We start from the raw sequence: 24134 nt of genomic DNA on the forward strand, positions 1-24134 counted from the left end.
GTGAAAATACGCAAATGAAGGCGGGCCTAGTTCGGGAAGATGCCGGAAGTGTTCCTGTAGCCATCTTGAGCAGTTGGTGAGCTGAGTGGAGTAGATCTCTAAGGGGCCGCCAGCGGGTAGGTGCAGACAATGGCTTCCTATTAATTAGGGCAGCCGAGGAAAAATACTACTGCCGGAGAATCACTGCCTGATTTCTTTATTAGAGGATTGTTTTCCGTCTCCTTGGACTCCATACTAGGAAATGGAACTTGATGAATGTTTTTTTTCCCTCAAAACTTCTAGACCCGTACCCTGTTCGAAGGAGTAGCTGGATCCGTGATGGAAACATTTTTAAAATAGTTCAGTCAGCAGTGCTGGCTCAAAAAGCTGCTTCCGGTTCGTACTGCAGCACCGAATTTGTCTCTCAAGAAAACTATCAGACCTGGCTGTCAGTGAACTAGGATTGGTGAGACGGGTATCAGCTGCTTATTTTTTTAAGATAAACTCTCAAACTCTTGCCACCACCTCCGAGAATTAAAAAAAAAAAAAATCATGGCTTTAAACAAAATAGGGACTTTAGCTCTTTGAGAATGGTGCAGGTATTTCATGTTTTAAAAACCTAGGAGTTTTTTGCCTAGGACGCAAAACCCATATTGCCCCCAAATTCTGGAATCCTGATGTAGGCCTTCAACAGTAGTGGACTGCACATCCACTTATTTATTAATTTTTTTAATCAAACAGTTATAATATGTGTATCTAATACTAGAGAAGGTGCTGGCAATGAAAGGAAAAATAATTACGTTATCAGCAATTACTTTATATAATTATGAGAGTGATGATTGCTATCACAAAGTTGTTATGGCAGTACAAAGGAAGTTTATAATAGGACTGGGAATAAGAAGGCTTCCATTTGAACTAGGCCTTTAAGACTGGATAGTTTTCCAGGCAAAGCAGTTGTACTGAGACTAGGAGACACTAATCCATTCTCCACAGTAGGTAGTGTGATCTTTGAAAAAATCAGCTGGCCTTATCCCTACCAAAAACCCTTCCTTATTCTTGCACTTGGAATAAAATTCAAACCACCTGCTCTGCCGGTTTCCAACGACTTCCATCACCAAAGTCTCATTAAGCTCTCCCTACACTTTCCCTTAACTATGGTTGTCTCTTTCCTCTCAGGACTTTTGGAACTTCCTGTTCCTGATGTTCTTACTCCAGCTCTTCACATGGCTCATTCAACCTCATCCTTTAGGTCTCCCAAAAATGCTGCCAGAATCGAAGGATTCTTCTCTACTTTACTGTCCCTCACTCTGTTTATTTCCTTCACAGAGTTTAAATGCCAGCCCAGTTACCTTGTTTACTTTCTATCTTGTTTATTGTCGATTTCCCATTAGAGTGTAATCCTTATGGCAGAGACTTTTATTTACAACGATAGCCTTACAGTTTATTTTGTTTTATTTTTTTTTAAGATTTTATTTATTTGACAGAGAGAGACACAGCGAGAGAGGGAACACAAGCAGAGGGAGTGGGAGAGGAAGAAGCAGGCTCCCACCAGGGAGCCCGATGCAGGGCTCAAACCCAGGACCCTGGGATCATGACCTGAGCCGAAGGTAGACACTTAACGACTGAGCCACCCAGGCGCCCCAGCCTTACAGTTTAGATCAGTGTCTGGCTCACAGTAGACATTTGATACATACTTATTGAAGGAACAAATAACCAGAATGGCAAGAAATTCTGTTTGCCTGATGCTGTGCGGCTAGGAAATAAAGGTGAGAGTACAGGTTGGGGCCAAAATGCATGCCATGCTAAAGATTTTGGAATTTTATCCTGTAGGCAATAATTTCTCGACTTCAAGTGTTTGGGTATTCATGATTTTTCACAATCACAGATAGCCCCCATGATGTTCCTTGATTAGTATTTTTCCTTAAGTAGACTGACTTGTTAATTAAACAAATTTATACTGAATTTAAATATCACTGGCATAAATGTAAAATCTGTATTTTTTTTCTGACAGTTTCAGATTAGACTATAAGTAAAAATGAAAAATGTGAGTGTCTGGGTGGCTCAGTCAGTTAAGCATCTGCCTTTGGCCCAGGTCCTGATCCCGGGGTCCTGGGATCGAGTCCTGCATCAGTGCAGGGAGTCTGCTTCTCCCTCTCCCTCTGCCCTTTCCTCCTACTAAAGCTCTCTCTGTCTCTCTCAAATAAATAAAATCTTTAAAAAATTTTTTAAAAATTAAAAATGTTTGCCCATCTACCACCTAAAATTGTCTCAGGTAATACCAAGGGTTCACATATAAAACTTTGGGGAATGCTACTAAAGACGAAATAGCTAAGTGATGGTTTAAGCAAGATAGTGGTACAGTACTAAGTATTTTAGAAAGAAATCTGACAATAGTGTGGAGGATGTTAAGAATGAAGACAGAGTCTAGGTAGGAAGCTGTTGCAGTGCTCCAGCCCAGAAATGATAAATGACTGAACTAAGGCAGTGTATATGGACAAGACAGATTAAGAAGTTTATATAGGAGGGGCGCCTGGATGGTTCAGCTGGTTCAGTGTCTGGTTCAGGTCATGATCTCAGGGTCCTGGGATTGAGCCCTGGGTCAGGCTCTGCACTTGGCAAGGAGTCTGCTTGAGGATTCTCTCTCCCTTTGCCCCTCTCCTTGCTTGCATTCTCTCTCTTTCAAATAAATAAATCTTTTTTTTTTTTTAAGTTTACATAGGAGGTAACCTCAACAGTGACTGATTAGATCATGGTAAGGAAAAGTCAAGGATGGACCTAAGATTCTAGCTTAGATAGATGGGTAGATAATAATCCTAATAACAGATTTGGGGAGTCAAAGAGGAGCATGTATGGAAATAGCTTTTATTTTGAATATGTGAATTCAAAGAGCTTGTGCCATAAATTCAGGTAGTGATGTCCAATATGTGGAAATATAGATGCAAAAGCTCAAAAGGGTGAAAGAAATAGATTTGAGAATGGTGTGTATGATAGAGTTGAAGTCACCATGGTGGGTGAGATTGCCAGTGGAAATGGGTAGAGCTTGAGAAGATAGGATCAGTGACAAAATCCAGACTCCTCAAATGTCTGGAGAAGGGGAGGCAGAATACTTTCTCCCAGCAGTACAATCTTATTTCTACCACCCAAAAAATAATCAAAATTCTTTTAGTGTACTTGTAAAAGAAGGGGTCGTTTTAGAGCTCCTCTGATACATAGGTCTCAAGAAAGAGTCAATGTGGCTCACTAGACAAAAATCTATTTTTAATTGTATAAAATTATACATATAAAATACATAGAAAGTACTAAAAAGATAAGTAAATTCTTTAACAATGAAAATGGACAGATCAGGGAACAATTTTTCTCAAGTTCTTTGGGATCTTACTGGTTGTTATTTGAGAAAAATAGTCATTCCAGGAGGGGCAAGAAGAAATTCGTCCCATAACTCACACCCCTTCACACTTCCGAGAGAAAGGAGCATAAGACAAATGAGGGTTTATGATTTCTGGATTATAAATATGAATAAAAGCTGAACAGACACACCCATTATTTAATGTAGGAGCCTCTACTCCAACCCTATATGTGCTTCATGGTATACGGAGATGGGGCTTGGAGAATTCAAGGAGGTCCCTTTCAAGCACTAAAACAGTTGCTAGACTCCTTACCGCTGATCCCATTTGTACTGACTACCAAGATGATTTCAAAGGCAAAGAAGCTGACTATCATCTTAACTCTATCTGGTCCAAAAGAGCAAATTGTGGCCTATTTCCTAACCTATTTCTAAAAACAAAGTGTATCATCATTAAATGGAAAGTCCAATTGCAGAAGCATGAAACTTCCCAAGCACATTTTAGAAAGCGCCCTGAACACTATATACTATATACAGTATAGGAGATTACAAAAATGAAGGGGGAAGATATATCCTCGAGAGACCTACAAAACATTCTCCCAAAGAGGAATGCTTTCGCTGTACTCCAGATCATTTCTCTCTTTCACCCAGGAGAGGCAGGGTGGGGTGGGGAGAGGGAGTCTTAAAAACACAAATAGTTAATCATCGAGCCTCTTTGCCCTCCTGCAGTCTCCCAAGGTTCCAATTAGGAAGTGCCATAATGCCAGGCTCATTTTCCTGATCGACTCATGCTCTAATAATGAACATGGAGGAAGAAGAAAGAAAAGAGAGAAAACAACCGAATCTATGGACATCTAAGGTAGCAAACAGCAGCAACTTCGAGGCAGAGAGAGGAACATGGCCCTCGCCAAACAGGACAGCTGTTTCCAAAGAGCAAAATGTTGGGAGGAGAGGGAACAGGGAAATGTTTTCCCTTCTACAAATCTCTGCGGGCAGGAAGGTCTAAATACTGGACTCAACTAAGCTGGATGAGCAGGGGAGGAAGAGAGAAAAGGGAGTATTTGAAGATAAGCAGCTTCAACCCTGACCCCTTCTGGAGCATAGAATACCTCGGGAAAGCTAGATTATCAGCTTAGTATGGTTTCTGTGCCCCAGAGGCAATTTAGGTGATAAACACCTATGGGTTGTGTCTATAATTCCTCTCCTCTCTCTGGGAAGTTTCTCAGGAATGATTTTAACAATAAGATACCAGATCTCCACTTCCTTCCAAATAATAAAGGAAGCCTCAAAATGAAGTACCACTTGAAGGCAGAAGAGGAGTAAGATAGTGGGGCGGGGGAGTCTAGGCTAGGAAATACATAGTTACTGGAGGAACAACTCTACGAAGTAGGCTCAGCTCAAGATAAGCCAAAGCCAAAGGCTTCATACTTACACCCTGTTTGGAATCCAAGGGAAAGCAGGAATGAGGGTGAGGGTGGGGCACATAGTCCTCATTCAAGCTCCCTGTTACGTTAAAGAACACTTTGTCTGTCATCTTGTGCTACTGAAATGAGTACACAGAGTTACTGGGAGTGTAAGCTCTGAAGACAGCCTCTTACAAAGTGGAGTGGCGATGTTTCAAATGAAACGACATCCAAAAACCAGAAGAAAAGGGATCTCTCAGCAAATAGGAATCTGAGTGTAGAATTTATACATACACATATATATATATCTATATTTTAAAGTATAAAATTGAGAAAGTATGTACAGAAATCAACTAAGTCTTAGAAAAGACATAAAAAAGGGTCTAGAGAAGACGGAGTATGTGAGTGGATGCCTAGCAGTTGGAAGAATGCATATTGCCCAACTGCCCAGCGGCCAGCAGGAGAATATCTTTCTTCTCCTTGTGGAAGCGCAGCTCCTTGCCTGCCAGCCGGGCTTCGTCCAGCTCCCGTTCAGTAGAGGCCAGCTCTCTAGACAGTGCCCCTGGCACACTCTGCTCCCGGCTCACCCAGTCCAATGCCATTTGGTGGCGAATATCATCATCCAGAGCCCGGTGTGAATAATGAGCCAACACTTCCTGGAAGGGGAAAGAAATACGAAGATCACTGACAAGGTCAGGGCTCATACCACATTGACCCAGCAGGGCTAGGAACTCCGCCTTGGAGTCCTGACTGAAGTTAGCACTTAAGTCCTCTAAGGAAGTGTCTTAAGGGAAACTTCCTGGTGGGGGAAGCAAGGCAGGTGAAAGAATGACAGCTAAGATCTAAATAAGAAAGATGATAGGAATGAAAAGGGCACTTAAAGTGAGGCTTTCAGTATTCAGAACCTGATAACTATAGGCCTGCTCATTTCTAACAGAACAGCCACCTCAAAATAGTCCTTCTGCCAGATTCCTCTCATCTACCTATAGGACCTCTTACCTGCCGAGAGCACTGTCTTTCCCTCATGGCCTTAAGGCTGCCATTCCAGTGCAGCAGTTGAAAAACTGTCATTAGTTCCTGGGGAAAGGAAAGGAAGTATCAGGATAGTATTTTTATATTTAGGAGGTTGCATCAGAATTACATGGGGAACCTCTTACAAAATACATTTATGGAAGCATCTCCTACCATCTCCGATATGCCCTTTGGGAAAGGAAGGTATTTATATTTTGAAAAATATTCTAACCTTCTCTCCCTTCCCTTCCAACTGAGTATCAGTGACTTAGGGATTAGTAGGAGATATATATATGTCTATACATATCCCCACAGGTTGATCCAAGCTATCAGAGCCAGAGAAGTAGGTGGAACAGCACCTGGAACTCCAACATTGACTTGCCCTTGTTGGATTCCAACATGAATCGGAAGGCACCAATCCCTGTATTTGGGTTGTCAGCTTCCTCCCTGTTGCCCTGTAACAGAGGAAAGGAAAAGACAAATAGATTTTCAATCAGGATCATCACCTCAAGCAGCACCGTCCAGTAGAAATATAATGCGAGCCCCCAACCTAATTTAAAATTTCCTAGGGGCGCCTAGGTGGCGCAGTCGGTTGAACGTCTGACTCTCGGTTTAGGCTCGGTGGTGATCTCAGGGTTGTGGGATCCATCCGCAGAGGACTCTGCACTCAGCACAGAGTGTGCCTGGGTTTCTCTCTCCTTCTCCCTCTGCCCCCCTACCACCCCCCCCACCCCAGCAAGCACTTGTGAGCTCTCTCTTTAAATAAATAAATCTTAAAAAAAAGATAAAAAAATACAATTTCCTAGTTGCCACATTAAACAGGTAAAACTAATTTTAATAGCATGTTTTATTTAAGCTAATATATTCAAAATATTATCTTAACTGTACTTAGCATAATTTTAAAGATTTTATTTATTTATTTGACAGAGAGAGACACAGCGAGAGAGGGAACACGAGCAGGGGGAGTGGGAGAGGGAGAAGCGGGCTTCCTGCGAAGCAGGGAGCCCAATGTGGGGCTTGATCCCAGGACCCTGGGATCATGACCTGAGCCAAAGGCAGATGCTTAACAACTGAGCCACCCAGGCGCTCTGAGCATAAAAATTTTTAATGAAATATTTTACATTATTTTTCTTATACTAAGGTTTCAAAATCTGATGTCTCTTTCATGCTTACAGGACATCTTAATTCATACTAGCCACATATCAGGTGCTAAATAGCTACATGTGGCTGATGGCTATTCTGCTGGTCAGCACAGACCTAGAGGACTCCAGAGTCATCACACATATTAACTCAGGTGACAGAGGTCAATCTGGTTTTTCCTATCTTACAAAGAGGGAACACTGGACATAGAGAAGATCCCTGATTCAGCCCAAAAAACAGAGTGATCTCAGCATACAGGATTGGACTAGCCTAAAGGATAACTGGGCAAATGCACTTTAAAGGGAAACAGTAGGAGCCATCAGCATGGTAAATTCTGGATAGCAGTTTGGCCTCTTGGACATTTGCCTTGTTGTGTCTTACTGGTGACATGACCTTGTAAGGGTAGAACTAAGATACATTGTCCTGTGAAAAAGGCAATACAGTATCGAAGTTAAAAGCAGGGACTGGATCTCCTACTAGTCTTGACGCCTTAGTGAAGTCATTTAATTTCTCTGTGCCTCTGTTTCCTTATCTGTAAAATGGGAATAATCACAGATGTAGCCTCTAAGATTGTTTTGAGAATTAAATGAAAAGATTATTGAGGTGCCTGGGTGGCTCAGTTGGTTAAGGGTCTGCCTTCAGCTCAGGTCATGGTCTCAGGGTCCTGGGATTGAGCCCCACGTCGGGCTCCCTGCCCAGTGGGGAGTCTGCTTCTCCCTCTCCCTCTGCCCCTCTCCCTTGTTTGTGCTGTCTCTCAAGTAAATAAAATCTTTTAAAAAATAAAAAAATTATTTAAAAAGGGATAAGTGTGGTCTAAAAACTCCAATTATACAAAATGTGGTACATTATTACATTAGACTAGGTATCCAGTTACACAATCCAAATCCATTCTGGTACTGGCTCTGGTTTAGTGCTATTTGGTGGTGGTTTAACATTATTAGAGATAATTCCAAACCCTGGAGCTGGCTGGGACTTCCAAAATAAGGGCATCTCCTGGTTTATTGGTGACCTTTTTGTCAACCTGATCTAAGAAAACAAAGCCAGGAGACTACTGGGAACACAGGTACCCAACTTTCTCCTCCTGCTTCCTGAGAAGTTGCCTGCTCTTTGTAGCTTGTTCTACATGACCATTCCTGCCCTACACCTAAGATTCTGCTCTTTTTAAGAAAGGGGACTGGGTAGAGGTCAGGAGCCAATCAAGTTATATCCAAATCCAAATTCAGTTCATTATGGGGCACTTTTCATGGGGCTTTACTGTATATGTATTACACCTAAAATAATTCAATGCACTCAGTAAGTATATCATAAGTGCTAGCTTATTATTTGTTTTTGCTGTGCTAGAATTGACAAGAAGTCAGAACTACACAAGATCAACCCATGCTATTTTGTGGCTCATGAGAAACAACATGCGAACATGTAGTTAATCTTCATGGCGAAGCAAAGATCACAAAATTTGGATTTAAAAATGAAAAGCTAGAGAGAGGAAGGACAAACGTAATCTTCACTATTAGCATTTAGGGCCCGGAAGCAAGTAACCTTTTCATTTTTGCCTATAATCATTCAGTATGATACCTTCTTCAGTACCTCCAGAGTTTTCCATGATACAGTACATAGAAAGTAATGATCATCTCTGTACAACCAACTGGGGTATACAGAAGAGGCTGCTGGCAGAGGAGTCCATCTGCCCTGGGCCTTGCTCAGTCCCTTGAAAGCTGAGGGGAATCAATATTATGGCACAACTGAAACCTGTCTGGAGTACACCAAAGTGGCATGACCCACAAGTTGGGAAGATCTACCTCCTATTACACTTCTACATCTAACATGGCTATAAACGAACTCCATTTATTCAATAAACATTTAACCACAGAATACTTGATAAGTGGTAGGAACATTAGAATGTAATTGCAAAGAAATTAGAGTTAATTTAATTCAACCTATTCATTTTACAAATGAAGAAATTCAGAGCTACAGAGGCTGGGTGATTGATCAAAAGACATAGTACAATACAGTCTCCCAAGTCAGGACAATTAATTTTTTTAAATTTTTTTAAGATTTTTATTTATTAATTTGACAGAGCACAAGTAGGCAGAGCAGCAGTCAGAGAGAGAGGGAGAAGCAGTCTCCCCACTGAGCCAGGAGCCCGATGTGGGGCTCGATCCCAGGACTCTGGGATCATGACGTGAGCTGAAGGCAGTCGCTTAACCAACTGAGCCACCCAGGCGCCCCAGGACAATTAATTTTTTTAAAGATTTTTTATTTATTTGACAGACACAGCGAGAGAGGGAACACAAGCAGGGGGAGTGGGAGAGGGAGAAGCAGGCTCCCCGCGGATCAGGGAGCCCGATGTGGGGCTTGATCCCAGGACCCGAAGGCAGACGTTTAATGACTGAGCCACCCAGGTGCCCCTCAGGTCGGGACTATTAAAGAATAAAAGCTGAAGGCAGAAATGTAAACATTACCCATAGCTAATACCAAATTGATGTTATTTGGAGTATGACAATTCCATTGGGAAATTAATGAGAAATCTATTAAATTCTCAATTTTGAGGGACTAATCAAATAGAAATAATGGCAGGAATAATACTAATTTGTATTTCCTAAACGCTTTGTAGTAGACCTTGCTGGTGACCTACCCAACATCTATTTCCTTTTTTGTTACTATAGAATCTTAATCTTGTTCCAGTACCTACCCATCTTCCATGTGTCTCCCCCCCCCCCCCCCCCCCGGGAAGAGTGATTTTATCCTCTAATTCCACTGGGTAAATCCTAATTCCTTTTGCTTGTAATTGGTTTTAAGGTGAGAATTCTGGCCATTGGGAGGTAGGAGGGAGGTCTGCTGGAGGGTTTCTGGAAAAAGATTCCTTACTACTAAAGAGATACTAAAAGACAGTCTCAGGGCACCTGGCTGGCTCAGTCGTAGAGCATGTGACTCTTGATTTCAGGGTCCTGAGTTTAAGCCCCACACTGGGTTGGGTGTGGAGCCTACTTAAAGAAAAGAAAAGAAAAGAAAAGAAAGAGAAAGAAAGAAAGGAAGGGAGGGAGGGAGGGAAAGAAAGAAAGAGAAAGAAAAAGAAAGAAAATAAAGAAAGAAAGGAAAGAGAGAAAGAGGGAGAGAGAGAAAGGAAGGAAGAAAGAGAGGAGAGAAAGAAAAATGGTCTCTTTCTGTCTCTAACTGTAGTTATATCTGTATTTAATGTCTGAAATTCTGTAGCTGTCTTACACCCTAAGGGGAGCCAGCCCAAGGACAAAGCCAATATCTAGAGGACGGCTGAGTGGAGAGATGGAAAGAATTTGAGGAAATTGAGACTTAGATTAGGTAACTTGCTCAAAGTCACGTAGCTAGTAGAAACATAATTTCAAAACGATGAACCATTGCTTTCTATAATCCAAACTAATGTTCATTTTATAATACATTAGATGACTTAAGAGTGATAAATGTACTTTCTTCATTTTAATTGACTTTGATTAATATAAAAATTGTCTTTATTCCCTGTAGATACTGCTGACTGGGGCAAAGGGAAATGGGAGAAAATCAGATGGGTCCTGGGTAACAGAGGGAAGCCAACTTATGATTTAAAGTGCTCAACACTGATAAATACACAAACAGATAACCAAAGTGGTTTAGTATATGTAATTACATCTTAAATTCAAAGAGAACAGAAACAGAATTTGTCTGACTTTATCAGCCTATCAGTGAACTTGTGGGAAGGAAGAAAGGCAGCATTCATTTCTAAGATGTGCTCCTGAGATAGAAAATTCTAAGTTCATTTGGGTACCAGTCTTGGCTCTATCACTTCCTAGCTACATCCCTTCAGGCAAAATTGCACTTCCATGTTTTTAGTTTCCTCATCTGTAAAATAGGGGTAAAAAATAGTTCTTATACCTCAGAGCATTACTGTGATGATCAAATGAGATAAAATACATAAAAATCCCCTGGAATCGTCCCTGGCACGAAGTAAATACTCAGTTAGGATTAGCTATGGTTATCATCATCATCATCATTTAAAAGAACAGCCATTCTTTTTAAGGAGAGTAAATAAAGTATCTACCCCTTTCCTAGGAGGGGAAAAAGGAAATAAGACACTGTATTATAAGGTGTTCTTTATTAATAGATGAAGTAGGGAGACAAGTGACAATAAGAACAGTCATATATAATAAAAAAGAATAACAACAAAAAAGGGGCGGCTGGGTGGCTCAGTCAGTTGTGTCCGACTCTGGACCTCAGCTCAAGTCTTGATCTCAGGGTCATGAGTTCAAGCCCACACTGGGCTCCATGCTTGGCGTGGAGGTTTTTATAAACAAACAAACATTGAAGGAAGAAGGGAGTAAGTTCTTAAACCAAAACTGGGAAAAGTAGAATTCAAGCTCAGTTTTAATTTTGGAATATCTCTAAAATTCCATAAATCTTGAATTAAAGGTTTCTAGATACCAAAGAGACACAATGAAAGAAGCAAAACATCAACAAAAACATAAACATACACATAGAATCAGTGACTGAGACTAGGGAGCATGTAATACACAAGAATGATAGAGAATAAACAGAAAGAGGTACAGACAGGAAAGAAAACAAGAATTCCTGCTCTGTTTCCCAGTGATTTACAAGACTTCCCAACCAGCCAGTTCTACCAACTCCCACTCTCCTTTCTTTCAACTCCCAGTAACTTACATTGAAAGATGCCAGAGCCTCAGAGACACTCTTCTCAATGAACTCATCAGTGATTCTTCGGGAAGGATGTTCATTAAACACAGAGTTCATGAGTGCAATCTTTGCAGCGCTCCGCCGGGCCTCAGCTTTTGTGGGGCAAAACTAGGCAGGGCAGAGAGAGAGAAAACATGGACATATGTGTGTCTGAGGGAGAGGAAGAAACGGGATAGAGGAAACGCTGGGATAGAAGACACTTGGACAGTCTTCGGATAAATCAGTTCGTTCAGCAAACCCTCCAAAGTTTGTATTGTAAAATGGTTGAGGCATTTGGAAACATAATTTTGATTCAACATCCTGAAGTCATTAAGGAACTGGAGACGGCGATAGCTCATACCAAATTGAATGCAGAATGAGGAAGGCTGCTGAAGTCAGCATATAATCACTGGATATAAAAAAATACCCCTGTTTAAACTGTCGACAGAATTAATTACTCAAAAGCCAGATTCTGCCGAGCCTGTTCGAAATCTGTGTCTTGTTCTCCTGTTCTGTGCATAGGCAAGATTTGTTTTCATCCCTCTAGATAACCTAAGAGTAGAACAAATCTGTGTCTAGGTTGCTTCTGCAGAGGAGACCTCTAGTCTCTACCAGAAGCACCCATCTGGGATTCTTGGACTTCACTTTTAGCTTCGAGCAGGCATTTCCCCCCAGTAATGCAGTGAGTCAATGAGCTCTCCCTGAACAGAGTCCAAGATCTGAAGGAGGAATTTATAGTCTTTTTTTTTTCCCCAGTGGAAGTAAGGAGAGGGGTGGCAAGGGGAAGGAAAGCTGACCTGGAGAAAGCAAGAAAAATTTAAAAGTTAATTCATGTTTTTTACATTGTATCCACTGTGGGTATCATATTGGACTTCTGATTTTCAGAAGTGTAAATCACTCAACCTTAAATCTCCAGGCACCAGAGCATTCCTTTATAATTCATCATCACTGGCGGCCTCAAAGGCCTCTGTGCCCTCTGTCATTTATGATTAGGATTAGAGGAAAGGAAGAAAGTAATGTTACAGTTTTTAAAAGTAGACTGGGATATGTTTGCTAATTAACCACCCTTAGTATCAATAACTCCTGATTTCCTTTAACTGACAGGTCTGTCAGAATATGGTGCTTGGTGCATTAACCCTAAGTCATCTTCTTCAATTTCTCTGTTCACTAGCCTGTCTCTACTCACTAGTCTGCTGCTCACTCTACAGTATAGTAGTATTCCTGAAAAGTCATCCATGAGAAAAACCACCAGGAGAAATTTCACCTGCCAAAATGGATATAAAAGATATAAGCTAAAAGAAGCCAAGATAGATAATTCTATTCTTTGGGGGGAAGACAAATCAAATTACTATGATGGCTCAGTTCTGGACATCACCATAAAATTATCAAATCTTCATTCAACAATAAGATGAGATGAGAGAAGGGAGGAGAGACCTTATTCTCTAGAAGAGAAAGTATAAAGATTAGTCATCCTGGGCATATATTTATTTCTCTGAAATGGCTGGGTTTCCGAGGGGAAAAAACTTAAGTCACCATATTTGAAATGAAGTCTCCTTAGGACTTTTCTGTTTGAGGCAGGAACTGAATGAATGGTCCTCATTCATGCCACAGATTTATTAAGTGCCTCCTCTTTGCTGGGTGCTGAGTTGGTAATAAGGATTTAAAACTGAATGAGAAAGAAGACAGATACTATCTCTGCCTCCATGAAGCATAATCCACTAGGTGAGATAATCAATCATGATATGTTGTGATAAGTGGTATGATAAGGGAAGTTCAAGGGGGTATGGAAGCACATAGCAGGGGTTATAACTTTGTCTAAGGGTTTTACAAACCATAAAAACACAACAAAATGTCTATTATCTCCTCTAAATTCCTATTCAGACTCGAAGTTGACATTTCAGAAGGCTACCTTCCTATGGGTGACGTAAAAAAATCCATCTTTGATGACAATATTCACACTAGTCAAACTTTTCTTTTTTTTATGTTCAGTTAGCCAGCATATAGTACATCATTAGTTTTTGAGGTAGTGTTCAATGATTCAAAAATACGGAATGTGGGGCGCCTGGGTGGCTCAGTCGTTAAGCATCTGCCTTCGGCTCAGGTCATGATCCCAGGGTCCTGGGATGGAGCCCCGCATTGGGCTCCCTGCTCCGCAGGAAGCCTGCTTCTCCCTCTCCCACTCCCTCTGCTGTGTTCCCTCTCTTGCTGTGTCTCTCTCTGTCAAATAAATAAAATCTTTAAAAAACAAAACAAAAATACGGAGTGCTTCACAAATTTGCATGTCATCCTTGCGCAAGGGCCATGCCAATCTTCTCTGTATCGTTCCAATTGTAATACATGTGCTGCCGAAGCGAGCACTCTTTTTTTTTTTTTTTTTAATAAAAACAATCCCACAGCATTTATTGTCCTCTGGTAATAACTTAAAGGTAATCAAAATAATACAACCAAATGTTTTAGAACTACACTCCCAACAAAGGACCTCTAAAAAAAAGCAAACTACATGGCCTTCTCTAGAATTTCTCACTTCATTGATCATTTGTAGTTTGGAGACAACTGACCCAGTTGTTTTCTTGACTTTGTTTTAGAATGAATCTTTTTGGCATCATCTAATATGAGGTTCATGTACTCATCAAAACCAATGATACAGCCCTCTATACGCATGTTCACTTGCTTATGAAGCCACACCTGAATCCGAGATCTATTTTGCAAGCATCTGGAGATGAGGATGATGGGCTGCACCATCACCCTCTGCACTTTTTGACCCTGGCCACGGTATGTCATGGTGGAAGCCAACAAAGACTGCTAAGTCAAATTTCTTATTACCCTAAAATAGCAACCCCTGTTCATCATCATATATCACAGTTCTTTCATATAATTATAGAAAGCTAGCACTAGGAAGATTTTAGAAATAATCTAACCTATCTCCTTCATGTTATAGATGGGGAAACTGAGGCCCAGAGAATTTACCTGACTTGCCCTGCTGGCAGTGAGGGGAATAAGAATTTGGGTCTTCTAAACTCTTAGATGAGTACTATTTCCGCCATACCTAGGGCCTCCCCTTTGACCTCTTAAAGAACTCAAACATTGCTTTTTTTAATAATTGCCTACGAAAAAGTACTGTGGGTAAGGAATTACTATTCAGTGTTCTCAAAAAGAGATGGCAGGAAGTTGGACAGCCAGATTAGAACATGGGCTAGGTGCTGGTAGTCTGATATACTGAGAAAGGGCCCATTCATAACCACTCCAATTCAAAGCGGATGTCGGTTTTTGCAGGCTGAAAGAGAAGCTACTGAGGTTCTTTTGTGGTTAAATGAACCTCAGATGTTTACCAGAATGATGTGCCCAGAATTGGTTCAGGTCCTCAAATATGTGATTTCAGAGAGTGATTTAATGGCCAAAATGATGGAGAAAACCACTACTAGCGGCTAAGCATTTATCTCCGCTACTGCCCCGTTGCACCTCTTACCTGGAAACTCCCAAAGCAGCTTCCCCCAGGCAGAGTGACATAGCAGACGTAAGGAGGGCTGTTGGAGGAAACCATCTCATAAACCACCAGAGCCCCGTTCTTCAAGTCCGCCCCACGGGACTGCTTCATCTGCCAGAATTCCTGAAGTGCCTCCACCACATTCACTACAAAAAGGGAAGCAGTTAAGTTCAGCAATGAGTGGCCCTGTGCTTCAAGACGGTATCTGCGACCTGAACCTACATCAAGAGTCTAACCCACCTTAGCTCCTTATCACCACTTAAAAACATTTAAATTAATAAACCTAGACTGTGATTACGGCATTTGCATGGCAAGACCAGTGTATGCCTGGCCTCCTCCCCCACCTCTCTGGTTCACATTTTGATTAGTCCTAAACACCAAAGCAGAATAACTTAAATATTGGAGGCAGAGCTTCCAGGTCAGCAGACCATTATCCCTACCTGATGAAGTGCAAGTAGGTCATTCCACAGTTGGTCAGGTGGCCGAGAATAATAATCCCCAGCACAATAAGAAGTGCATCTACTGAACACTTCTGTGCCCCCATTTTACAGATGAGTGAAATGAGACATAGGGAAGTTAAATAACTTGCCCAAGGATGTAACAGCTAGAAAGTAGCAGAGTAAGAATTCAAACCCAGGCTATCTTGGTTCCAGAGTCAATGTTCCTAAGCTTTGTGTAATACTGCCACTCAAGGAAATGTGGCCCTTTTAGCCATTCTCAAGTCTATGCTTCTGGTGAGCAAACCCATAGCCAGATTCCTTTTCCATCCTGGAATATTATACATTATGTGTGTATATATATACTCCTGTGTGTGTATGTGTGTGAGAGAGAGAGAGAGAGCATGAATTTCTCTTCTGATGATTTCCCTAGGTAAAAGTAATTTTTGGAGGAACTGTATATTGGGAGACACTCCTTCACAGGTCTCTTGTGCGCCTTTCCATCTTGCGGGGTATGCCAAGATTTGAAGGAGATGGCTGCTCTTTCCTTGGGCCATTTCTCGGAATTGTGTGTGCAGCAAGAAACCTGAGGGATGAGGTACTGTCTCCCTCGGGGACAAAGAACAAGCCTGCTTACTGCTTGCTAAGAAATGGCAGGTTCCCCAAGCTCAGTGTTCGTTCCTCTTCTGTAATGCAACCCGTGTCCGATGCAAGCATGCACCTGAGCCCTTCACATCAGATGTGGGAGGCAAGGAGAACTGATGCAAACAAATCTGATGCTTATGCTACCTGCTGTACTGTGAGTAATAAAGTCCTTTGTCTCTGACCCAGGAGTCTCTAGACTTCTGCCACCATCTGTCAAACAGTAACCAGCTAATGTATTAGGGTAAAATCAAACTCAGAACTCAAAACCAGACTCAAAACACTGTATTCCAGAACAGTCCCCTCTTCCCCCAAAACTTGGGCTCAATCATTGCACAAATATGTATTGGGTACCTACTCTGTGCTAGACTATGTGCTGGATGCTAGGCTACAATAGTGAGCAAAACCATACCCTGTTCCATTTCCTTACGCAGTTTACAGTCTAAAGAGGAAGAGAGAGATTAACCAGAGAACCTCAAGCAAATGAAAAACTGCAACTGTGATAAGCACTATAAAAGAGTTTGGTAGATGATGGGAAATGTCATGGGGGCATCTGACCTAATTAAGAAGGCCAAAGAAAGCTACACTGACAAAGTGATATTTAAGTACAGATATGAGTATGAATTCACTAGCAAAAAGGTGAGAGAACAAAGCTCTGAACATAAGGAACAACATACACAAAGGCTCTGTAAGCAGCAGAGAAGATGGCAAATAAAGGGACCAGTGTGGCTCGAAGAAAAGAGAGAGGGAAAGTGTATGCAAGTGAGATTGCAAAAGTTAGTAGGGACCAGACCAAAGTGGATCTTGCAGGCCACAGCAGAGTACTGGCTTTATCTTAGCCATTGAAGGGTTTAGGATGAAATCAGTTTTCCTTTGGAAAGGATCACTTTGACTGCAGGGTTCCAAACATTTCAAGTGGCTTTAACAAAAGCCTCATAATAATACATGATCACATGCATTCTCCAATATCCTCCAACATGGCCACTCTCTACTTTTGGTTACAAGGACTCATTCATTCTTTTATAGTGTGTTAGTTTAGGTCTGCCAAAGAGAAGACCCCAAGACAGAATAGACAAGCAAGAGATTTATTGGGGAGGATGTATGAGAAGGAAGAGGCTTCGGACCATGTTGAAGGTCTGACACCTGTAGAAGTGGCATGGGAAGGAAGGAGGTCTGGATACGAGAATCTCAGTCAGCAGTGCAGTTCCAAGAAAGGTTCATCCAGGCCAGTGGGAAGTCCACAAGCCAAAGGAAATCCACACCTCACCAGGATGTGTGTGAGTTAGTGCCCCTGCCGGACCCCGTCACTGATGGGGGGGGGCGGGGAGCCTGCTGGACGTGTGGCCTCAGTGCACATGTGGTGATGGACACAGAGGGGACAGCAGCTTCAGGCTGTCAGTCAGTTATGCCCCTGCAGCAGGAGATATGAATAGCACATTTTCATGGCTGCCACACACACATTAAGCAGAAACGTGAGCCCGTAATATGTACATAGCTCTATTCTGAGCATTAGAAATTCGAAGATGAATAATACACAATGCCGGTCAGCAAGGCATTCAAAATCTAGTGGCCAGCAACAACTGTTATCTCTTCCGCTCTGCAGCTGAAGCAAGCACTCCATGTACCAGCCAGAGTGTGAAAGCCGCACATGCTCTTTCCTAACACCCTGGATCTAACTGACTTTTTACAATGTTCATTCTTCTATTAAAAGGCAGCATGAAAAGGAAACTCTGTCCTTCCCACTCTTAGTTTTGGCAGGGGCCCTTCAAAGGTCACTGCTGCCCAGAGAGCTTAGCCATCTTTGTTCTTTCCACTGAGATCTTTTCAGCCCCAGTTCCCTCTTTGAGACAATTTAGCACAATGAGCTGGGTGACAGCTTTCTTGACATGCAAACAACAGGGAGAATATTGAAATAAAGAGAAAGGGGAGGAAACCATTGTAACCAGGAAGGTCCTATTAAAAAGCGTATGTCCAGTCTATATCCAGTTAAATCCCTCTTGGCACACAGTACAGGACTATTTTTTAATGATTACTCAAAGCCAAAGGAAATAGGGAGTCTTGTGTCAGAAATGGATGAAATGGGAAATCAAGCAGAATGATCAGGATAAAAGCGATTAATTGTGATCCGAATTTGAAACTGCTCACAGACTCATTGATCTTTAGAGCTGACAGGGATTTTGGAGATCATCTAGTCCAACTCAGGCTACAAAAGGAGAAATGACCTGCTCGAGGTCAATGCTGGGGCAGAGCTAGGGACTGAATGTAGACATCCTGATGCCAATGTTCTTTCCAGTTTGGGAATCTTAACCCAGGGTCCAAGATCAGACCCATGATTGAGCTTCGTGAGAATTCACAAGCCGCCTAAAACCCACAATGAAATCGTGTGTGTGTGTGTGTGTGTGTGTGTGTGTGTGTGTGTAGAGTTTATGGGAGGGGTGCCCATAGGTTTTAACAGATTTTCAGTGAGGAACCATGCACCTAATGGTATAAATGAGGATGGTTAGAGAACTGTGAGGTGGGAGGGTTAGCAATGACCAAGACATACACATCTAACAGCTACAATTGCTTTTTAGGAGTAACTGGAGGATGCTGGGCTAAAAGAGACAAGAAAGACCAAGATAGTGAGGAATATTTAAGTGCTTGTACCATGATGTTGAACAATAACAAAAGAGAAAAATTCTGATTTTGGTCCTTAGGAGATAAAATATGAATGTCTAAGTGGGATGAGAGATACAGATTATATATCTACCATACAGTAAAATCATTAAGGGCATGAGGGGCACCTGGGTGGCTCAGTCTGTTAGGCAGCCAGCTCTTGGGGTTTCAGCTCAGGTCATGATCTCAGGGTCCTGGGATCCAGCCCCGCATCCCTACGTAGGGCCCTGCACTCAGCAGGGAGTCTGCTTGAGATTCTCTCTCCCTCTGCCCCGCTCCCCCTACATGCACAAGCTCTCCCTCTCTCAAATAAATAAATAAGTTTAAAAAAAAACACACATGAAATTACAGTAAAAAATTTATGTCATAAAGGGGCACCTGGGTGGCTCAGATGGTTAAGCGTCTGCCTTCGGCTCAGGTCATGATCCCAGGGTCCTGGGATCGAGTCCCGCATCGGGCTCCCTGCTAGGCGGGGAGCCTGCTTCTCCCTCTGCCTCTCTCTCTCTCTCTCTCTCTCTGACTCTCATGAATAAATAAATAAAACATTAAAAAAAATTTATGTCATAAAAATAAATACAATTTTGTGGTGAGGGAACAGGGATAATAGCTAATGCAATTGAGAGGTGAATGAGAAGGTTCTCCCTGATCACACAAGATGGCGAGAATAGGCTGGCCCAGCTTAATGCACACTATTATGAAGACAGGGAAGTTGGTTAACAACTTTCCATCTGACATTTCCTATTTCAACTTGGAGAATGTACCCCTGAATGACCCAGTGCATAGACTCATTGGCAGGGAGGGGCCACAAGACGACAGTGACTTTGGGCGAGGACTATGGAAGGCTGAAAAATGCCCCCTGCTAAGATGTCCATGCCCTAATCCTTAAAACCTGTGAATGTTTCCTTAGGTGGCAAAAACTTTGCAGATGTGATTAAGGATCTTGAGGTGGGGTGATTATCCTGGATTATCCGGGCAGGGCCCTAAAGGCAATCATAGGGTCCTTAGGGAAGGAGAATTATGAAGCGCAGAAGAGGAGAGGACAGTGTGAACACGGAGGCAGAGATCAGAGTGATGCAGTCACAAGCCAAGGAATGCTGGCAGCCCCCAGAAGATGGAAGAGGCAAGAACCCAGATTCTCCCCTGGAGCTTCTGGAGGGAGCACAGACCTGCTGACCCCTTGATTTTGGCCCCCCAGTGATACTGATTTTGGACTTCTGGCCTCCAGAACTGTGAAAGAATAAATTTCTGTTGTGGTGAGCCCCCAAATTTCCAATAATTTGTTAGAGCAGCTACAGGAAACCAATACAGAGTCTAATCCAACATCCCCAAAACTGGAAATATTCAGACTATCAATTTAACTCCACAGTCACTTGTAGACAAAGAAGCTGTCTGTGATTCCAAACAACTAAACAGAAAATACTACTCAAGATTCCTTTGTTCAACCTAGGGGAGTAGCTGGCAGAACTTCCAATCATGTAACCATACTGTGATATAAAGGGAGAACAATAATTCCGAAACTATACGTTTGAAGAGGGCAATGCAGAAGTTACAGGGCAAGGTCACTCAGTCAGTCATGCCAGTTTTAGAGATTGCCAGCTATCAAACATTAGAAGGGGACTACATGCCATGTTTAAAAAGGGGCAAAGGAAATGGAAATGCTACCAATACCTATCATCTGCAGTTTTCAAAAGGTTTCCAAATGCATAATAGCAACCATTCATTGAGTCCTAACTATGTGCTATATGGCTTACACTCATTATCTCATTCAATCCACACAAAACTATCAAGGTAAGTATTATAATACCCATTTTTCTAAAAAGTGAACAAGTTAGGGCACCTGGCCGGCTCAGTCAGCAGGGCATGTAACTCTTGATCTCGGGATTGTGAGTTTGAGCCCGATGTTGGGTGTAGAGATTACTTAACAATAAAATCTTAAAAAAAAAAATGTGAACAAGTTAAGAAACAGGCCATGGTGGCAGAACCAATGTTTGTTTGCCTCAAAGCTGACCCTCTTTCTATTGCCCTATTCTGCCTTATTGCACCATTAATCCTCACACATACTTGTGGACTGTGAGCTCCATGAAGATAGGGACTGAGTATCTGTCTTGTTCACCACTGCATCTGGTGATCAATAATTATTTGTCAAATGAATGAAGTAGATGAGGTCTAGAGAGATTAAGCAATTTATCCAAGATCACACAGCCATTGTTTGACAGGGTGAGGTTCTCCGATTCCAAACCCTATGTACTACAAGCTGACTAAGATCCTACAGCATACTGAGCTATGTGTGTATCTTGGGCGGGGGTTGGGGTGGGGGTGGGGGTGGGGGAGATATAGGACAAACAGGTGAGATAACAGAAAAAATTTATTTTAGTGTTTTTTAAATAAATGCTGAGGTCCTACACGGGTACAGGTAAATCTAAAGGTGGAAAAGGTGAATTTGGAGCAGTCAGAAGGTGAAGGATGTGAACTGAAGATGATACAGTAAAGCATTGCTGGATCGGATAAAGGTCTGGGCAAAGATCAAAGTAAATTATATTCACGGGAATAGAGCCAGCCCCCAAATACCATGCCATCAGTCACAAGGGTACGTGGGTACATGCCAGTGGCAGTTTTGCCTATTAATCGAAGCAGAATAAGCGATTCCATGTGGTGAAGGACTTCTGAGCCAAATCGGCAGAGATTCTGCTTGCCTGAAGCTGAACTACCTGCCAAACTCTCCCAAAGTACTGGCTGGACACCCAGACTGGAAATGAGAAACTCAGGAATAATGAGGAGTGTGGTGGGAGGCTGGGAAGTTGGAGGAAGGAATGGCTACAGAGTCTGAAGCCTGACTGATTGCTCTTTGTCAGTAAAATCCCCTTGCTCCTTCATCCTGTCTAAGGAAATGAAAAAGTTTTTACAGGACACTCAGTTTAGAGGCCAAGCCCTAGGTAACACAGACAAGAAAAATGGTACACTCCTCTACAATTCTAATAAACGCCTGTAAGTTTCTAAGAGGAACGGTTCAGATTGAGGGTGACGACTCCTATGCCCAGAGACCTTCCCTTGGTCTCAACTTAAAAAGACTGGAAGCGGCAGGACAATAGCTGATAACAGTTACATCACGAAGCCCTGTTAAATCTAGGAATTAGACTAGACAAAGAACTATATTCCCTCATGGTGAATTTCAGAATCACGTGCATTTGCATTCCAAGAACCTAGCAGAGTGCCAGCCCCATGGTAGGAGTTCAAAATGTTGAAGAACAAAAGGAAACTAATGGTACACGTATCACTGGGCACATCTAACAAATGGAGCTAAAAAATCTGTTTTCATGGGAATATTTGGGTTTATACTGTCTGGATCTAAGAACAGGAGAAAATGAGACATGGTCTTTCCAAGGAAATATGAACCAATAAATTTGAGATAATTCCCATCATTTTTAAGTCATCCGTTACGTGTCAGGTGTAATATCTCATTTAATCCCCCTCATAACCCTCGAGGAAACTGAAGTGTAGTGAAGTTAAGTCACTTCCCCAAAAACATAGCTGGCAAGTGACAGAGATTTAATCTGGGATTTAATCCACGCTTGTCTGACTCCAAAACCCACATATGCTCTTTTCAATACACTTTCACAGGGAGGGAAAAAAGTCACTACTGTCCAGAGAGAAAGCCCTACAACCTTTCTCTTTATTATTGTCCAACTAGAAGGTTAGAGATATAATCACTTCCAGCTCAGGCAGGACTTAACGAAGCAGAAAGAAGTGATGTCTCAGAAATTCCAGACCTACATTCTGTATCCCACACCCCTCACTATATTGTGTTCCTTGTTACACTATAAATCTGGAGCTCAGACTCAGGAAATTCTGCACTGATTAAACAAAAACAACAAAGAAGATCCTCACATTCCCCTTCTCAGAAACCCTAGAAATTAGGCATCTGTAAGATAAAGATTTCTAATGGAAATAGGGTTTCTGCCTGGCTCATTTCCACAGAATTTAACATTGAGAGAGCCAAGGCCTGGGATTTATCCTCAGTTCCTGGGCAAGGGCCAGGAAAACAGAGCCAGACAGACAGAGAGGCCAGAGTTGTGAGGCTCCATACTAAAAAAGACACCAAAGTGAGGTCCTAAGTCACAGGAAGGTGGTGTGGACTCAGTGGTACGGTTCCAGATTTAAAAACACAATTATAAGTGACTTGTGAAGGCACTATACCTAATTCCCCAGCAAATCTGAGGTCGCACTGGAAATTTCAGGGTGAGGATAAGTAAGAAAAGAATTCAAAAGTCAAGATTAAGGAGGTGGAGGGGCACCTGACTGGCTCAGTTGGTGGAGCATGCGAGTCTTGATCCCTGGGTTGTAAATTCGAGCCCCACATCAGGGGTAGAGATTACTTAAAAAAATAAAAATCTTAAAAAAAAAAAAAAAGATTAAGGAGGTGGAGTAAGTTAAGAGGGGAGCCCAGGAATTGCCGAGATCACAGAAGAAAGATTTGAGAGGGTATGAAATGAGAAATGTCTTGGATCTGACATAAAGGATGGGATCCCACACAATGGGGACTGGTCCTCAGAGGCAAAAGGATGTTAAGCTACAGGAAGAATTCCATTTCTGAAGGAGAATCGGCTGGGAAGAAAAGATGGTTGTATTCGTAAAAAGGGGTCCCTGGAGAATATAGTAGTAACTCAATAAAGGGGAAGGGGTGAGACGTGTGTAAGAGCGTGTGCCGCTGTGTGTGTGCGTGCCTGTGTGTGTGCGTGTGCGTGTGTGTGTGTGTGTGTGTGTGTGTGTAGCCCAGAAGGAAACTCCCCGAAAGGAAATGCATGTGAGGGCTCTGCGCCAGGAAAAGCGATCCAGAGGACTATGGGAGCAAGGCTCCTTTACAGCGGGTGCCCCGCAGGGGGCCAGACCCGCAGACTCACCTCGGCCATAGCCCTGCGTGTGCTTGGCGAAGCTCCTCACCACGGCCTCCACGGCCTCCCGCAGCACCGCGGGGCTGCCGGCGGCGCCCGGGGGCAGCGGCAGCCCAGGGGCCCCCGACAGGAGCAGGGGCGGCGGGGGCGGTGCGGGGGGCGGCGGTGCGGGCGGGGGGCCTGCTGGGGGTGTGGCGGTGGCAGCGGCGGCCCCAGTCACTCCCGGCCGAAGCGCTCGCAGCGTACCCCTCCCGCTGGTGCCCACTCCAGGCTGCAGCCGCTGTGCTCGCATCGTCTCCATCCCGGCCGCCAGTGGAGCAGCGGCCCGGAGCCTGCCAGCCTGGCGAGCTAACGGTCCCAGCCACCCCCGCCAGCGAGCGCCCAGGGACTGAGGCGGTGCTGGAGCGCAGCCGTCAGTCAAGCGGGGGCGGGGACGAGCCAGGTCCTATGCCAATCACCAGAGACTGGGCGGGA

General features: G+C 42.9%; 1 protein-coding gene, 1 long non-coding RNA gene and 1 other non-coding gene across 4 annotated transcripts; 1 reads left to right on the plus strand and 2 right to left on the minus strand.

Annotated features, from left to right (window-relative positions):
- Positions 1–37: 37 nt before the first annotated feature.
- Positions 38–15013, plus strand: LOC113923674. Its single transcript, XR_003520397.1, has 3 exons — positions 38–116; positions 14139–14325; positions 14827–15013. It is a non-coding gene; the product is annotated as an uncharacterized LOC113923674 (long non-coding RNA).
- On the minus strand, positions 3217–24035 carry LIX1L (limb and CNS expressed 1 like). Of its 2 annotated transcripts, XM_027596660.2 has the most exons (6): positions 23670–24035; positions 15020–15183; positions 11542–11682; positions 6096–6191; positions 5725–5802; positions 3217–5381 (listed from the first exon to the last, which is right to left on the minus strand). In XM_027596660.2, exons 1-6 carry the CDS (start codon positions 23959–23961, stop codon positions 5139–5141), a joined length of 1014 nt encoding a protein of 337 aa, XP_027452461.1. In that variant the 5' UTR covers positions 23962–24035; the 3' UTR covers positions 3217–5138. The 2 variants fall into 2 exon arrangements, with proteins under 2 accessions (XP_027452461.1, XP_027452468.1); XM_027596667.2 differs by lacking the exon at positions 11542–11682.
- Positions 13805–13911, minus strand: LOC113917143. The gene has a single exon (XR_003518139.1). It is a non-coding gene; the product is annotated as a U6 spliceosomal RNA (small nuclear RNA).
- Positions 24036–24134: the final 99 nt, after the last annotated feature.

Source organism: Zalophus californianus, chromosome 4 (genome assembly GCF_009762305.2).
Source record: "Zalophus californianus isolate mZalCal1 chromosome 4, mZalCal1.pri.v2, whole genome shotgun sequence".
In the NCBI taxonomy this organism is placed as follows: Eukaryota; Metazoa; Chordata; class Mammalia; order Carnivora; family Otariidae; genus Zalophus; species Zalophus californianus.

Bases quoted from the DNA above. Each gene is read 5' to 3' on its own strand.
- LIX1L (XM_027596660.2), bottom strand. From the start codon at position 23,961: ATGGAGACGATGCGAGCACAGCGGCTGCAGCCTGGAGTGGGCACCAGC. The intron at 5,803-6,095 runs GTGCTGTTCCAC...TCCTTTCCCCAG, and splicing joins AGTCAATGTTGGAGTTCCAG to GAACTAATGACAGTTTTTCA. The intron at 5,382-5,724 runs GTAAGAGGTCCT...TTCCCCTTCCAG, and splicing joins AAAGACAGTGCTCTCGGCAG to GAAGTGTTGGCTCATTATTC.